The sequence below is a fragment of the Ranitomeya imitator genome, chromosome 1 (assembly GCF_032444005.1).
Source record: "Ranitomeya imitator isolate aRanImi1 chromosome 1, aRanImi1.pri, whole genome shotgun sequence".
Taxonomy (NCBI): Eukaryota; Metazoa; Chordata; class Amphibia; order Anura; family Dendrobatidae; genus Ranitomeya; species Ranitomeya imitator.
In genome coordinates this window covers 855,735,391-855,753,206 of record NC_091282.1, presented here as the reverse complement: position 1 = coordinate 855,753,206, position 17,816 = coordinate 855,735,391, and the positions used below count along the sequence as shown (strand labels likewise).

At 40.3% G+C, this 17,816-nt stretch overlaps 1 protein-coding gene across 1 annotated transcript in view; it reads left to right on the top strand.

Annotated features, from left to right (window-relative positions):
- UNC13A (unc-13 homolog A) overlaps positions 1–17,816 on the top strand; it is a 381,474-nt gene that overhangs the window by 201,680 nt on the left and 161,978 nt on the right. The window contains exons 20-21 of the mRNA XM_069741790.1: positions 7,991–8,106; positions 8,250–8,413. Coding sequence (XP_069597891.1) covers positions 7,991–8,106; positions 8,250–8,413 — 280 coding nt within the window. The remainder of the gene's footprint in view (positions 1–7,990; positions 8,107–8,249; positions 8,414–17,816) is intronic.

Genomic DNA, 17,816 nt, shown 5'->3' with positions numbered 1-17,816 from the left:
CAGGAAGGCCCCTGCACAACATTGGGCCCCGCCCAGGGTTTTATTTTTTTATTTTAAGCTTCAGGGGTTTTACAACTAAAATTTAATTTACCATAAACCTCATTTTTTGTGAAAATTAGGATTTGGTTTGCATTTTAACTAGTGTATATTGGCAGGCAGGCACCTTAACAGGATTGGGCCATTGCATAGAACTGGGACAAAATGCCAAAAAAAAATGTTTTAGGACAGAATAGGATTTTTTTATATCCAGTAGGCATCAGTGCTGGATCGGAAATTTCTTTTAATTTTATAGTATGAAAATTTGTCGATGCAGTGTGCAACTACACACCTTTGTTACCATAGCCTCATTACCATAGGTAATTGCCATTACCATTAAGGTACCGTTACACTAAACGATTTACCAACGATCACGACCAGCGATACGACCTGGCCGTGATTGTTGGTAAGTCGTTGTGTTGTCGCTGGAGAGCTGTCACACAGACAGCTCTCCAGCGACCAACGATGCCGAAGTCCCCGGGCAACCAGGGTAAACATCGGGTTAGTAAGTGCAGGGCCGTGCTTAGTAACCCGATGTTTACCCTGGTTACCATTGTAAATGTAAAAAAAAAAAAAACACTACATACTCAGATTCCGGTGTTTGTCACGTCCCCCGGCGTCAGCTTCCCGCACTGACTGTGTCAGCGCCAGCCGGCCGTAAAGCAGAGCACAGCGGTGACGTCACCGCTGTGCTTTATGGCCAGCGCTCACAGTCAGTGAGGGAAGCTGAAGGCGGGGGACATGACAGACATCGGAATGTAAGTATGTACTGTTTTTTTTTTACTTTTACAATGGTAACCAGGGTAAATATCGGGTTACTAAGCGCGGCCCTGTGCTTAGTAACCCGATATTTACCCTGGTTACCAGTGAACACATCGCTGGATCGGCGTCACACCTGCCGATTCAGCGATGTCAGCGGGTGATCCAGCGACCAAAAAAAAGGTCCTGATCACTCCCAGCGACCAACGATCTCCCAGCAGGGGACTGATCGTTGGTCGCTGTCACGCTTAACGATTTTGTTAACGATATCGTTGCTACGTCACAAAAAGCAACAATATCGTTAAAGAAATCGTTATGTGTGACGGTACCTTTAGATGTTGAGGACAATCACTTTTACTTTATCAATGCTGTTTTTATGTTAAAGAACTTGAAAGCAGTTGGCGAAATTCTAATAGATCTCTGAGTGTAATACAAGTCTTTTCCCAGCAATTGGAGGATTTAGAATACTTTTGATTGACTGCAAATATAAGTTTTTGAAAAAATTCAAAAGATTCGCTCATCTCTACTTATAATACATAGTGATGAGTAAATATACTCGTTACTCGAGATTTCTCGATCACGCTCAGGTGTCCTCCGAGTATTTTTTAGTACTCGGAGATTTCGTTTTTCTTGCCGCAGCTGAATGATTTACATCTGTTAGCCAGCATAAGTATAAGTGGGGGTTCCCTAGCAACCAGGCAACCCCCACATGTACTTATGCTGGCTAACAGATGTAAATCATTCAGCTGCGGCAAGAAAAACTAAATCTCCGAACACTAAAAAATACTCGGAGGACCCCCGAGCGTGCTCAATCTACCAGATGGCTGGTTCCAAGAGCAATTCAGTTTGAGGAGACTCCAGAAATGATCTAGAGATTATAAACTATTAAATTAATGCAAATAAATAGATTTAGCTAATTATTTGCTAATTATTGCTATATTTAAGGATTATGGACTTAACCTTTGAACAAGGTAGGCAGTCATGAAGCCAAACCCCAATATTTAAAATAATACTTTAAAAGTTGGGTAATGACCTTACAAGCATGAACCCCCTCAACCCCTTCCCAACATGTCTAATGTCGGACTCTTTATCCAGGAGCCAGTACTTTTTTGTTTTCTGTCCACTTAGATGTTTAAGTGATTGCCTTTTTGCTGAACAAGTTGTATTGATTGGCCCCATTCATTTTACCTCATAGTATTGGCAAATTGCAAAAAAAATATTATATTGTGATGAAATCTTGAGAAAACCCCCCCTGCAATTCTGACATTGTTTTTTGGGAATTGTTTTTGCAACGTCCACTTTGTGGTAAAAAAGACCTGGCATCATGATTTTACTTGTCATCACTATTACGGCTAAATCAAACTTGTCCGGTTTTTATATTATTTTAGTAGTGAAAAAAATGTGCAAAATTGGAAGTTTAAAAAAAAAAAAAAGTGTTGTGTAATAATTTTCTCAAACTAGTAACATTTTAGGCCTTGTGTGGTCTTATTTTTTCAGGACAAGGCAACAATTTTTTTGACCATATTTTGGTTATGTGACACATGTTTGGATATAAATTACATTTTAATGACTTTTTTATGCATTTTTTGCACCATTGCAGTGACCAAAATTGATTGATTTTATATCTTAATAGATTGGACTGTTATGGATGCAGTGCAACTACATATGCATACTTTTTAATATCTATATTTTTAATGGGAGAAAAGGGATTTGATTTTCCATGTGTTTTTCAATTTTTTTTTAAACCTTGTTGTTTTTTTCACTTTGTTAGTGAACCTGCAATTGTCTGATCACTTGTTATATCTATCTATCCACATGTTGTGGATTTTACTGCGGATCCGCAGTGGATTTGACGCTGCGGATCTGCAGCTGTTTTCCATGAGTTTACAGTACCATGTAAATGTATGGAAAACAAAATCTGCAGTGCACATGCTACGGAAAAAAAACGCGGAAACGCAGCGTTGTTTTTTCCACAGCATGTCAATTTTTTGTGCGGATTACTGTGCGCGTCTTCTGAATTGCCAGCTATCTATCTATCTATCTATCTATCTATCTATCTATCTATCTATCTATCTATCTATCTATCTAGCAAAAATTAAAAGACCACTGCAAAATGTTCAGTTTGTCTGATTTTTCTCTTCATAGGTATATTTTTGAGTAAAATGTAAATTGTTCCTTTATTTTGTAAACTTCTGACAACATGTGTCCGAATTTCCAAGCAATAAATTTTGTATTTTTTCCTGACAAAGAAAAATGGTCGAAATTAAAAGAAACAAAACAGTGCTTTCAGACCTCAAATAATGCAAAGAAAACAAGTTCATAATAATTTAGAAACAACAATGCTAATGTTTTAACTCAGGAATACAACCCCTGGCAAAAATTATGGAATCACCAGCCTTGGAGGATGCTCATTCAGTTGTTTAATTTTGTAGAAAAAAAGCAGATCACAGACATGGCACAAAACTAAAGTCATTTCAAATGGCAACTTTCTGGCTTTAAGAAACACTAAAAGAAATCAAGAAGAAAAAATGTGGTAGTCAGTAATGGTTACTATTTTTCAACCAAGCATAGGGGAAAAATTATGGAATCATGAAAAACAAACAAACAAAAAAACACTCCAACACATCACTAGTTTTTTTTTGCACCACCTCTGGCTTTTATAACAGCTTGCAGTCTGTTAGGCCGGTTTCACACGTCAGTGGCTCCGGTACGTGAGGTGACAGTTTCCTCACGTACCGGAGACACTGACTCACGTAGACACATTGAAATCAATGTGTCTCTGCACATGTCAGCATGTTTTCACGGACCGTGTGTCCGTGTGCAAATCACGGAGACATGTCAGTGTTCGTGGGAGCGCACGGATTACATGGACCCATTAAAGTCAATGGGTCCGTGTAAAACACGTACCGCACACAGACGCTGTCCGTGTGCAGTCCATGTGCCGTGCAGGAGACAGCGCTACAGTAAGCGCTGTCCCCCCAGCGTGGTGCTGAAGCCGCCATTCATATCTTTTTTCCAGCAGCGTTCGCTGGAGAGAAGATATGAAAAATCCTTTGTTTTTTTTATTTTTCGTGTTTAAAATAAAGATCCCTGTCCCCTCCCACCCCCTGTGCACCCGCCCGCTGTTAATAAAATACTCACCCGGCTCCCTCACAGCGTCCTCTCAGCGCCAGCATCTCCTGTATGAGCGGTCACATGGTGCCGCTCATTACAGTCATGGATATGCGGCTCCACCTCACATAGGGGTGGAGCCGCATATTCATGACTGTAATGGGCGGCACCACATGACCGCTCATACAGGAGGAGGTGCGGCGCGGAGAGGACGCTTCGAGGGAGCCGGGTGAGTATTTTAGTAACAGCGGCCGGGCGCACGGGGTGGGAGGGGGTTGGGGACAGGGATCTTTATTTTAAACACGAAAAAAAAAAGGATTTTTCATATCTTCTCTCTAGCGAACGCTGCTGGAGAGAAGATATGAATGGCGGCTTCAGCACCAGATGCAGGGGACAGCGCTTACTTGTAGCGTTGTCTCCTGCACGGTCCGTGTGGTACCCAGTTGGCACATGGGCGGCACACGGCTGCCGCACGTGTGCCGCACGTGTGCCACACTGATGTTCATGGTAAGCAAAGGACACACAGACACGGATAATTCCGGTAACGATTTTTCCGGTACCGGAATTATCTGGACGTGTGAGACTGGCCTTAATGGTGTCAAACAGCACTCTTCATCAATCTGGCTCCAACTTTCTCTGATTGCTGTTGCCAGATCAGCTTTGCAGGTTGCAGCCTTGTCATGGACCATTTTCTTCAACTTCCACCAAAGATGTTCAATTGGATTGAGATCCGGACTATTTGCAGGCCATGACATTGACCTTATATGTCTTTTTTCAAGGAATGTTTTCACAGCTTTTGCTATATGGCAGGATGCATTATCATCTTGAAAAATGATATCATCCCCAAACAGCCTTTCAATTGATAGGATAAGAAAAGTGTCCAAAAAATATCAACATAAACTTGTGCATTTATTGAAGATGTAATGACAGCCATCTCCCCAGTGCCTTTACCTGACATGCAGCCCCACATCATCAATAACTGTGGAAATTTGCATGTTCTCTTCAGGCAGTCATCTTTATAAATCTCATTGGAACGGCACCAAACAAAAGTTCCAGCATCATCACCTTGCCCAATGCAGATTTGTGATTCATCACTGAAAATGACTTTCATCCAGTCATCCACAGTCCACGATTGCTTTTCCTTAGCCCATTGTAACCTTGTTTTTTTTCTGTTTAGGTGTTAATGATGGCTTTCGTTTAGCTTTTCTGTATGTAAATCTCATTTCCTTTAGGCGGTTTCTTACAGTTTGGTCACAGACGTTGACTCCAGTTTCCACCTATTTGTTCCTCATTTGTTTTGTTGTGCATTTCCTGTTTTGGATACATATTGCTTTAAGTTTCCGGTCTTGATGCTTTGATGTCTTCCTTGGTCTACCAGTATGTTTGCCTTTAACAACCTTCCCATGTTGTTTGTATTTGGTCCAGATTTTAGACACAGCTGACTGAACAACCAACATCTTTTGCAACATTGCGTGAGGATTTACCCTCTTTTAAGAGTTTGATAATCCTCTCCTTTGTTTCAATTGACATCTCTCATGTTGGAGCCATGATTCATGTCAGTCCACTTGGTGTAACAGCTCTCCAAGGTGTGATGACTCCTTTTTAGATGCAGACTAATGAGCAGATCTAATTTGATGCAGGTGTTATTTTTGTGTATGAAAATTTACAGGGTGATTCCATAATTTTTTCCTCAGAATTGAGTGATTCCATAATTTTTCCCCTATGCTTGGTTAAAAAAAAGTAACCATTACTGACTACCACATTTTTTGTTCTTGATTTCTTTTAGTGTTTCTTAAAGCCAGAAAGTTTCCATTTGAAATGTCTTTAGTTTTGTGCCATGTCTGTGATCTGCTTTTTTTCTACAAAATTAAACAACTGAATGAACATCCTCCAAGGCCGGTGATTCCATAATTTTTGCCAGGGGTTGTGGTTCAGGAATCAATATTTTGTGGAATAACCATGATTTTTAATCACAGCTTTCATGCGTCTTGGCATGCTTTCCACCAGTCTTTCACACTGTTTCTGGCGCAAAAATTTAAGCAGTTCTTTGTTTGATGGCTTGTGAGTGACTATCCATCATCCTCTTGATTGCATTCCAGAGGTTTTCAATGGGATTCAGGTCTGGAGATTGGGCTGCCCATGACTGGGTTTTGATGTGGTGGTCTCATAATTTTTGCTAGAGCTGTATATATATAGTAATATTTTACATTTTAAAAATTACTAAAAGGAAAATGGAGTGATGCAAAAGATTGAGCACCCTCGGAGATTTGTGTGCTCAGATAACTTTGACCAATGTTTCAGACCTTATTTGGCCAGTTAAGGTTATGGCTTGTTCACTATCATCGTTAGGAAATCCAGTGGATGCAAATTTTCCAGCTTTATAAAAACCCAGCCTCCTCTAACCTTGTGCTACAAAACAGGAGCCATGGGTTCTTCTAAGCAGCTGCCTAGCACTCTGAAAATGTTGGAGGCCCACAAAGCAGTAGAAGGCTATACGAAGATAGCAATGTGCTTAGATGTTCTTTTGCATACTTCTGACACTTAAAGGGAACCTGTCACCCCGTTTTTTGAGATTGAGCTATAAATACTGTTAAATAGGGCCTGCGCTGTGCGTTACTATAGTGTATGTAGTGTACCCCGATTCCCCATGTATGCTGAGAAATACATTACCAAAGTCGCCGTTTTCGCCTGTCAATCAGGCTGGTCTGGTCAGGTGGGCGTGTTCACAGCGCTCTTTTCTTCCCCAGCTTTCCGTTGGTGGCGTAGTGGTGTGCGCATGTCCAGAGTTCCGACTTCCCTGCGCCCACGTGAAGACACAGCGCGCGATCTGCGCTGTAATCCCTTGCATCGGTGGGGGCGGCCATCTTCCTGGGGCCGCGCGTGCGCAGATGGAGTGCTCTGCTGCACGGGGCTTCAGGAAAATGGCCGCGGGCAGCCGCGCGTGCGCATTAGAGATCGCGGCGGCCATTTTCCCAAAGCCGAGATGCAAACTCGGCTTTGGGAAAATGGCCGCCGCGATCTCTAATGCGCACGCGCGGCTGCCCGCGGCCATTTTCCTGAAGCCCCGTGCAGCAGAGTACTCCATCTGCGCACGCGCGGCCACAGGAAGATGGCCGCCCCCACCGATGCAAGGGATTACAGCGCAGATCGCGCGCTGTGTCTTCACGTGGGCGCAGGGAAGTCGGAACTCTGGACATGCGCACACCACTACGCCACCAACGGAAAGCTGGGGAAGAAAAGAGCGCTGTGAACACGCCCACCTGACCAGACCAGCCTGATTGACAGGCGAAAACGGCGACTTTGGTAATGTATTTCTCAGCATACATGGGGAATCAGGGTACACTACATACACTATAGTAACGCACAGCGCAGGCCCTATTTAACAGTATTTATAGCTCAATCTCAAAAAACGGGGTGACAGGTTCCCTTTAATTTTATAGTTAGGAAACAGGAGAGGTTTTCTTCTGATGACTCTGCCATGAAAGCCATATTTGTGCAGATGTCTCTGAATAGTAGAACAATGTACCACAACTCCAAAGTCTGCTAAATCTTTCTGATGGTCTTTTGCAGTCAAGCGGGGGTTCTGACTTGCCTCTCTTGAAATCCAACAAGCAGCTCTCACTGAAATTTTGCTTAGTCTTCCAGACCTTATCTTGACCTCCACTGTTCCTGTTAACTGCTATTTCTTAATTATATTTCAAACCGAGTAAAGTACAACTTGAAAACACTTTGCTATCTTCCGGTGCTATGTAAGTGAGATTAATAAATAAAAACAACTGCTGATATGATTGTTTTGCCCCCACACAGCATGATAACATTGACCAGACAAGGGCATGGTTCAATTTTTTTCCACATGTACAGGGGTCTAGAAAGAAAATATCACACAAGCACTAGCAGATAGGTAACAATTGGTCGGTGTGCTGTCTGTGTGCGGTCCATTGTACACACGGACCAAATAAAACGTTAGTTTAAAGGATACATGAATCCTCTCTAGAATACAGAGATCCTCCCTGTTAATAGGTTTTGTCTACTTTTTTTTGTTATCATTTGTAAGAAAAAAAGTTTTGTTTTGTTTTTTTCCCAGATAAGCGCACAGACAAATCCGCAGTATCTGGTGCTATCAGGCTGCACATTAGCGTGGAGATTAAAGGCGAGGAGAAGGTGGCTCCATATCATGTCCAGTACACCTGTCTACATGAGGTTTGTAAACAGGCGCCCAAACCGATCATCATTCACCTGTTGTGTCAGAGAATATGCCGGTGGCTTTTTACCACTTTGTATTTGGTTTCAGTGAACAACAACATTGGGATATCATCAGTAATTCACATTTTCTTTTCTTTTAGAACCTGTTCCATTTCCTTACAGATGTACAGAACAATGGGGTTGTAAAAATTCCTGATGCCAAAGGGGATGATGCCTGGAAGGTTTACTTTGATGAGACTGCACAGGAAATAGTGGATGAGTTTGCAATGAGATATGGAGTGGAGTCAATATACCAAGCAATGACGTGAGAAACGGTCACTCTGGGTGGATGGGTTGATGAGAGTTGTTGCATATACAGTTGTCAGCACTAGTCTATATTTAAAGAGAAACTCTCACCAGGTTTTGCCACCTGATCTGAGAATAGCATAACGTAGTGACAGAGACCCTGATTCCAGCAATGTGTCACTTACTGGGCTGCTTGCTGTAGTTTTGATGAAATCTCTATCTTATCAGCAGGAGATTACCACTAAAGCACTTGTAAACCTGCTGCCTTATATTCCCCCATATTCATGAGCTGTTCATAACTCCCACCCACAACTCATTGTCTTCTTCCTGTCTTTGCACAGTGTACACAAAAACCTGCCAACTAATTGTGTGGGTGTTTTTATACAGAGCTCAACATTCAGAAATCTGGAAGATCTGCAGCAGCTGAAGCAGTTTTTAATCATAATTGCAGCAAACAGCCCAGTAAGTGACACATCACTGGAATTGGGATCTCTACCCCTACATTGTGCTGCTCTCGGATAGAGTAGCAAAAAACTGGTGACAAATTCCATTTAAGACTTTTAGGCTATGTGCACACGTTGCGGATTAGGCTTAGGAATTTTTGGTGCGGATTCTGCATTTCTTGGCAGAAAATGCAGGTGCGGACTTGTCGCGTTTTTTGTGCGGATTTGCTGCTGATTTACTGCAGATTTTCTGCCTTTTTTACCCCTGCGGATTTCTAAAATATATTAAGTACAAAAACGCCGCAGATCCACAAAAAAGATGCTACTTCTTTTAATCCGCAGCGTTTCCGCAGGGAATTTTCCGCACCATTAGCACAGCATTTTTTTTCCCCCATTGATTTACATTGTACTGTAAATCACTTGCGGATCTGCAGCGTTTCTGAGCGGAAAAAAAGCTGCTGATCTGCAGGAAATCCGCAACGTGTGCACATACCCTTATACAAAAAACAATAAGGCAAAATTACATTCAAATAATTGACATATATTTCTTCAAATTTGTACTATATACATTGCTGTGCTACTTTGCATCCCTTCCTTACTGTTGTCAAGTTGCAAAAGTATCACATCTATGTCCAATCACAGCTCTGTAATAGGCAGGTACTGAACATGCCAACAGCTTATTAGCAGCCAAGTCATTGTAGATATGTCTTCCTGTGCCAACCGCTACAAAATAGAAAAGTGGGGTATGTACAATATGTGCGTTCTTTTTTTCTTCTTTACTTTATGCATGTTTTTATATGCTGCAAAAAGTCAGATTAGGCAGATTGTGCAACAATTGCGCAAATGAGCAGAAATAGATCTGTCACTCCATTCCTGTTTTCATAGTCTTAAATAGTAATTCTAGACAGTGGGAGCTGATTGAATGGCTGAGCTTTTTTTCTTTTTCTTTTTTACAAAAATAGCCTAAAGAAAGCCCTGAATGTCACCCTCCTGTAGTTCTTTCCATGCAAAGTATCAGCGCTCCAGTAACAATTTTTAAAAGTCACGACCACTGTGAAGTATAAAACATATTGTAGTCACTCCTAAATTCTTTTGCATGTACACAGAGGCGTAGCTAGGGTTTTGGTTCAAGGGGAGCGAAGCTCCTGGGTGGGCCCCTAACCAGGTAATCTTCATTACAATTCGGTGACGCGTCCTAATAGTGGAGGAGTGGAGGAGAACCAACATGGATATTACCGCCATATGGTCAGTGGTAAATACAGCCCTACAGAACATATAAGAGATCACAGCACACTTACAGATAATGTCTTACCGCTTATGTTCTCTGATGGAATCGTTCACTTTTTCCGTCTTTTCCATCTGACTCAAGCCGACCCGACATGACAACTTCTTCCATCCAGGACTCGTCTGCAGAGAATACAACAAAGACACATTTCACTTCTCATATTCCAGCCTCATCACCATCTATTCCCAACCTGCACAAACTCCTCATCCTGCTGATACCCCAATACTGAGCCGCTGCTGCTGTATGTGTCCCTATTACTGCACCTGATACCCCAAAACTGAGCTGCTGTTGCCGTATGTGGCCCTATTACTGCCCCTGATACCCCAATACTGAGGCGCTGCTGCCATATATGTCCCTATTACTGCACCTGATACCCCAATACTGAGCCGCTGCTGCCGTATGTGTCCCTATTACTCCACCTGATACCCCAATACTGAGCTACTGCTGCTGTATGTGTCCCTATTACTGCACCTGATACCCCAATACTGAGCTACTGCTGCTGTATGTGTCCCTATTACTGCACCTGATACCCCAAAACTGAGCTGCTGTTGCCGTATGTGGCCCTATTACTGCCCCTGATACCCCAATACTGAGGCGCTGTTGCCGTATGTGTCCTTATTACTGCCACTAATGCCCCAATACTGAGCTGCTGCTGCCGTATGTGTCCTTATTACTGCCCCTGATACCCCGATACTGAGCTGCTGCTGTATGTGTCCCTATTACTGCACCTGACACCCCAATACTGAGCCACTGCTGCCGTATGTGTCCCTATTACTGCACCTGATACCCCAATACTGAGCCGCTCTGCCGTATGTGTCCCTATTACTGCCCCTGATACCCCAATACTGAGCTGCTGCTGCTGTATGTGTCCCTATTACTGCACCTGACACCCCAATACTGAGCCACTGCTGCCGTATGTGTCCCTATTACTGCCCCTGATACCCCAATACTGAGCTGCTGCTGCTGTATGTGTCCCTATTACTGCACCTGACACCCCAATACTGAGCCACTGCTGCCGTATGTGTCCCTATTACTGCACCTGATACCCCAATACTGAGCCGCTGCTGCCTTATGTGTCGCTATTACTGCCCCTGATACCCCAATACTGAGCTGCTGGTGCCGTATGTAACCCTATTACTGCACCTGCTGTCTAAATTCTAAAGCACACCTCTATAATATAGTAATGCGGGTGCAAGTTTACTAGAAAACAGTGCCCATATTTTGCCCCCTAGAAAGTAATATTGTGCCCCTTTGATAGTCACAGTAACCCGAGTTCCCCTATAACAATAAGTGCCCACTTTACATTTAATAATGTCCCGAGTCTCCTGTCTGTACAGCTCCTCTACACACAGTATGATGCCTCCTCACTGTATAGTACCACCCACACAGTATACTGACCCCTTAGTAGACTCCAAACTGTTTTATAGCTCCAACACTGTATGATGGCCCCTTCACTGTAATCCCCACATGTGCCAGATAGTCCTCAATATAGTACAAGACAGTACCCCTATAGGCAGACCCTGTAGTATAAGGCAGTACCCCTATAAGCAGACCCTGTGGTATAAGGCAGCACTCCCCCCATAGGCAGATCCTGTAGTGTATTAGGCAGCACCCCCCCATTGTCAGATCCTGTAGTGTAATAAGGCAGCACTCCCCCCATAGGCAGATCCTGTAGTGTATTAGGCAGCACCCCCCCATTGTCAGATCCTGTAGTGTAATAAGGCAGCACTCCCCCCATAGGCAGATCCTGTAGTGTATTAGGCAGCACCCCCCCATTGTCAGATCCTGTAGTGTAATAAGGCAGCACTCCCCCCCATAGGCAGATCCTGTAGTGTATTAGGAAGCACCCCCCCATTGGCAGATCCTGTAGTGTAATAAGGCAGCACTCCCCCCATAGGCAGACCCTGTAATGTATAAGGCAGCACCCCCCCCCCCCCATAGGCAGATCATGTAGTGTATAAGGCAGCCATCCTATAGTGTATAAGGCAGCACCCCCCATTGGCAGATCCTGTAGTGTATAAGGGAGCCCCCATAAAAAAGACAATAAATACTCTCCTCTCTTCCTTCTTGTTCCAGCAGTGCTCCCTGCTCCCGCTCCCGCTCTTGTCTGCGACGTCAGACGCTAACAGGGGATGATGGGGAAAGGAGCGCAGCGCTCCTTCCCTCATCAATGCGGTGAGCTGTATCTGTTAATTCATTATAACTCTGATCTGTGGGCCAATAAAAATACCTTCTTTAATCTTTGCATCACTTATTCTTGGAAATTTCTGTTGCAAGTAAGAAAAGGCTTCCGATTCTTTGTTCATTGCTGTGACAAAATTCTTCATAAGCCCAAGTTTAATATGTAAAGGAGGGAGAAATATCTTTGCTGGATCAACGAGAGGATTATGTTTAACATTCTTCTGTCCAGCAACCAGGTTTCGCGGAGTGGCCAGTCCTTTCTGAAATAGTGCATTTCTCGTGCAAGACTGTCCCACTCACAAATAAAACAACAATACTTGGTATATCCAAGCTGCAGTCCAAGAAGAAGTGCAACAACTTTTAGATCACCACATATGTTCCAGTTATACAGTTAGGGCCAGAAATATTTGGACAGTGACACAATTTTCGCGAGTTGGGCTCTGCATGCCACCACATTGGATTTGAAATGAAACCTCTACAACAGAATTCAAGTGCAGATTGTAACGTTTAATTTGAAGGGTTGAACAAAAATATCTGATAGAAAATGTAGGAATTGTACACATTTCTTTACAAACACTCCACATTTTAGGAGGTCAAAAGTAATTGGACAAATAAACATAACCCAAACAAAATATTTTTATTTTCAATATTTTGTTGCAAATCCTTTGGAGGCAATCACTGCCTTAAGTCTGGAACCCATGGACATCACCAAACGCTGGGTTTCCTCCTTCTTAATGCTTTGCCAGGCCTTTACAGCCGCAGCCTTCAGGTCTTACTTGTTTGTGGGTCTTTCCGTCTTAAGTCTGGATTTGAGCAAGTGAAATGCATGCTCAATTGGGTTTAGATCTGGAGATTGACTTGGCCATTGCAGAATGTTCCACTTTTTGGCACTCATGAACTCCTGGGTAGCTTTGGCTGTATGCTTGGGGTCATTGTCCATCTGTACTATGAAGCACCGTCCAATCAACTTTGCAGCATTTGGCTGAATCTGGGCTGAAAGTATATCCCGGTACACTTCAGAATTCATCCGGCTACTCTTGTCTGCTCTTATGTCATCAATAAACACAAGTGACCCAGTGCCATTGAAAGCCATGCATGCCCATGCCATCACGTTGCCTCCACCATGTTTTACAGAGGATGTGGTGTGCCTTGGATCATGTGCCGTTCCCTTTCTTCTCCAAAATTTTTTCTTCCCATCATTCTGGTACAGGTTGATCTTTGTCTCATCTGTCCATATAATACTTTTCCAGAACTGAGCTGGCTTCTTGAGGTGTTTTTCTGCAAATTTAACTCTGGCCTGTCTATTTTTGGTATTGATGAATGGTTTGCATCTAGATGTGAACCCTTTGTATTTACTGTCATGGAGTCTTCTCTTTACTGTTGACTTAGAGACAGATACACCTACTTCACTGAGAGTGTTCTGGACTTCAGTTGATGTTGTGAACGGGTTCTTCTTCACCAAATTAAGTATGCGGCGATCATCCACCACTGTTGTCATCCGTGGACGCCCAGGCCTTTTTGAGTTCCCAAGCTCACCAGTCAATTCCTTTTTTCTCAGAATGTACCCAACTGTTGATTTTGCTACTCCAAGCATGTCTGCTATCTCTCTGATGGATTTTTTCTTTTTTTTCAGCCTCAGGATGTTCTGCTTCACCTCAATTGAGAGTTCCTTTGACCACATGTTGTCTGCTCACAGCAACAGCTTCCAAATGCAAAACCACACACCTGGAATCCACCCCTGACCTTTTAACTACTTCATTGATTACAGGTTAACAAGGGAGACGCCTTCAGAGTTAATTGCAGCCCTTAGAGTCCATTGTCCAATTACTTTTGGTCCCTTGAAAAAGAGGACGCTATGCATTACAGAGCTATGATTCCTAAACCCTTTCTCCGATTTGGATGTGGAAACTATCATATTGCATGTTAAAAATCGTTATTGCGCAAAAATATCTAATCAAGACTTAACCAGGTGCGTTATTCTTAAAAGAAAAATGTCATGATTTTCTGACGAAAGTATAGTGGTTTATTGAGTTATCCACCATCGCAGCAAAAACATAAAAGGTAGATGAAACAATTACAAACAGAGTGTCCATGTGTAAATATCAGCGCTTCTCCTGTTACTCATCTTTAAAAGGTAGAATGGTAGAAGTCATCTGTCTGTGTGAAAGTCTGAAGTCATCATGGCATGGAGTAGCTAACAGCTGTTGTTCCTCGTGTCTTGTCTCATGTCCATGGAGAATGATGGTGAAGGAAGGGAGGTGACCGTCCCACGTGACAAAAAGCCCCCCACCCCCTCCTTAGAGACGTTATTTATATGGTTTCTACAGATCACGTGTCTTCTGTATATGGAGTTAACTTATACTCTGAGCTACATACACAGAAATAGCTTTAGATAGTGTCAGCAAGAAACCATGTGCTCGGTACAGAATAAAAATAAGAATAATTAATATTTAACAATTCCCCCTTTTGAGGGTGACAGACATTGATTGGAACCCTCAAATTAAAAATATTAATTAGATCTACTTTCTTCTCTAGCAAAATGATATAATAAATAATATCAATAATAATATTGTTATATGTTCTCAATAATATAATGATATGTAAATTCATGTTATGGTAGGCCGTGACTAATATTCATATAAAATATATATATATATACTTCCCTATATCTACTTGAAGCATCTCAGGTCTGAGGTCATCTGGTCTTCATATTGATGTCTTCTTCTTTTAAAACAATCTTTATTATAAGTCTTTTGAAATAGATGATAGCATGTAGATATGTAGAGACTGTGTGTCATGTGTCAATCAAAGTCCATAAATTCAAATGTTGATAAGAAAACAAAGTTCATAGATGAAATGTAGCTTTAATATCTGTGCAGTGTCACCTTTAGAGACCTGGACTTACATTGGCTCGCCTTGGAAATCATCTGGAATCCTCATATCGTCCGCACTGGTCTTGGGACAGGTGTGACGTCTTTGGTCAACACAGCAAGGGTTACATTGACTCTTCCTTGCCAAACATAGCACCATAACCAGTCCTTAGTGCACAGGACACATGTCAGGGTTGTAGCGTCCTGACAATTACCTGAGTGTTCACCAGCTTTCATGGAAGTCTTATAGGTGATAGGAAACCACTGGATCGTGATAAGAACGTAATAACACAGTTCATCTTTGATACTGTACTCATAGTCAGTGATGGGTGCTGTAGTTGTTGTCAGTAGTGACATGAATTGTATTTGACACAGTCTATTATTACTCAGAAATCAGAACATTGTTACCTTGTGGAACTTCTGGATAACGGCTTTTCTTCTTGCAACTTTTAAAAATCAATTGAATTTAGAAAAATATAAAATCTTTATTAACGTCTTTAGTATCTTGATTGAAGTCTTCATTCCCTATTCTATACCAAATCTGGTAATTTCCCTAACTTATAATATCACAGCGTACCATAGCAATCAATAATATCCATATAATTATTAAATGATATTAAAATGGAGTTTATATTTGGAAAAATAAAATAATAATAATAATAATAATAAATGATATATATTATTTACCATATTCTTCATGTGATTGGACATTTTTATGTCATAGGTGTAATTTCTTCTTGAACCCATAGATGTCAGTATGTCTTTTATGTAACAAGTGCTGATATTTATTATTAAAACTTTATTAATTTATGTTCAATAAACCAATAATATGTAAATATGTATAGCCATGAACCAAAATAAGAATATATATATGAATAAATGAATGAATGAGTGAAAGAATTGTTGTATTTAACTCAGGAATTGAAACATTTCTTATATAATGAAACCATATGATCACTATATTTGATAAAGCAATATGCTTGTAGACATTACTCTATTAAATATTGATTTTTCCTTGATGAAAAATAAGAATGAAAAATAAAAATTGAAAGAAAAGTGGAAAAAAATGAAAAATAAAAATGAGAATAAAAAATAAAAATAAGGCCTTTATATGTTGATGACAAATGTTGAGATTATGTTTCAGTAACACACTCCCTTAATACTTTTGTAGATGTTGTCATAACCTTGGATTACCAAAATATTGAAATTATGCAGCTTTGCATAGAATACCCTTCATTAGAGAAAAAAATGACTTTTATAACATTTATTGTTATTGTACCCAATAATACCTTATTCATATTTCTTCTTTATTAAAATGTGTGAAGAAGAGGTATTGATGAAATGTGATGATGTGATCAGGATCAAAAACACATTTCCCCCTTAATATCAAAAAATATTATTTTATGAAAAAATTAATTTGTAAAAACCCAAGTGAAAAATAATTATTTTTATAACTGTCATATCAACTTGTGCCATATATTTGTTTGAAGATGTGTACTTATCTATGTAACTATAAAAAAACACTGAATATCATAAAATTATAATTTGGAAAAATTATTCTAAATGTAGGTTTTCTAGAAAAATCATATTGATGTATTATTGTACTTATTAAATAATAATCACCAAAGAAATATATGTTGCATAATAATATTTAAATATATCTTAATATTCTAATAATTTAACTGAATCCTATTATTATTATTTTTTTTTAAACACACAATTGTTGGGTTTTTTTCTGACATACCATAAATCATGACTGAGGCCTCTGTCAAACTGTGCATCCACATTCCACATACCACGCTCTGGTCACTCTTACATTGGATTCACCCTTAGCATTAGGTTCACTCTTAGCAGCTGCCCATATTCTCTGTTACCTGTCACTCAAACTGTGACACACATAGACGTTCACAATACATTTCACATACAAAGAATAAAAAACATGTATATGAACCCAAAATATTGTATCCTAATTATCAATCAATGCGCATTGTAATCTATTAAATTTAGTATTCTAATATTCCTTTGAATATTCCCCAAATATTATCTAACAGTATCAGTATGTTTTAACCTATAGAAAGGACTGGACTCATTTACAAGAAACTTGAGTTGAATGTTCTAACGCTATTTCGGTACAAGCCTGTAACTAAGACCCTTTGAATGTAAGGCTGAGGAAAATTCCTAAAATTAAAAAACAAGGCTATATGATATTTCTTAACTCACATATGTCACACCATGCAGTGGGAGGAAAAAAAAAACACGTTTTAGATTATTACAGAAAGAAAATTTACATGTAGTACACACATTTTTAGGTTGTTAGATATATTATTTATTTTGTTAGTGTTAAATATATATATATAAAAATCATGCAGTTAATATAACTTCCTGTGTGAATAAGACATAAATTCATGAAACAGGTATTTTTTGTTCAATCCTCGCTTTGAAAGTAAAATTCTAAGGGAAATGAAAGATAAAGGTTAATTTCATATTTATTTCAAAACAAAATAATTTAAATATCTTATACATATGTATATATTTAATAAATGTATTTAATTGTAATTCTAAATATTTTTTTACTGGAGTATATTTTAATTATTTTGCTATATATATAAAAATGCAGTTAATATAATCTCTACTTATACAAAT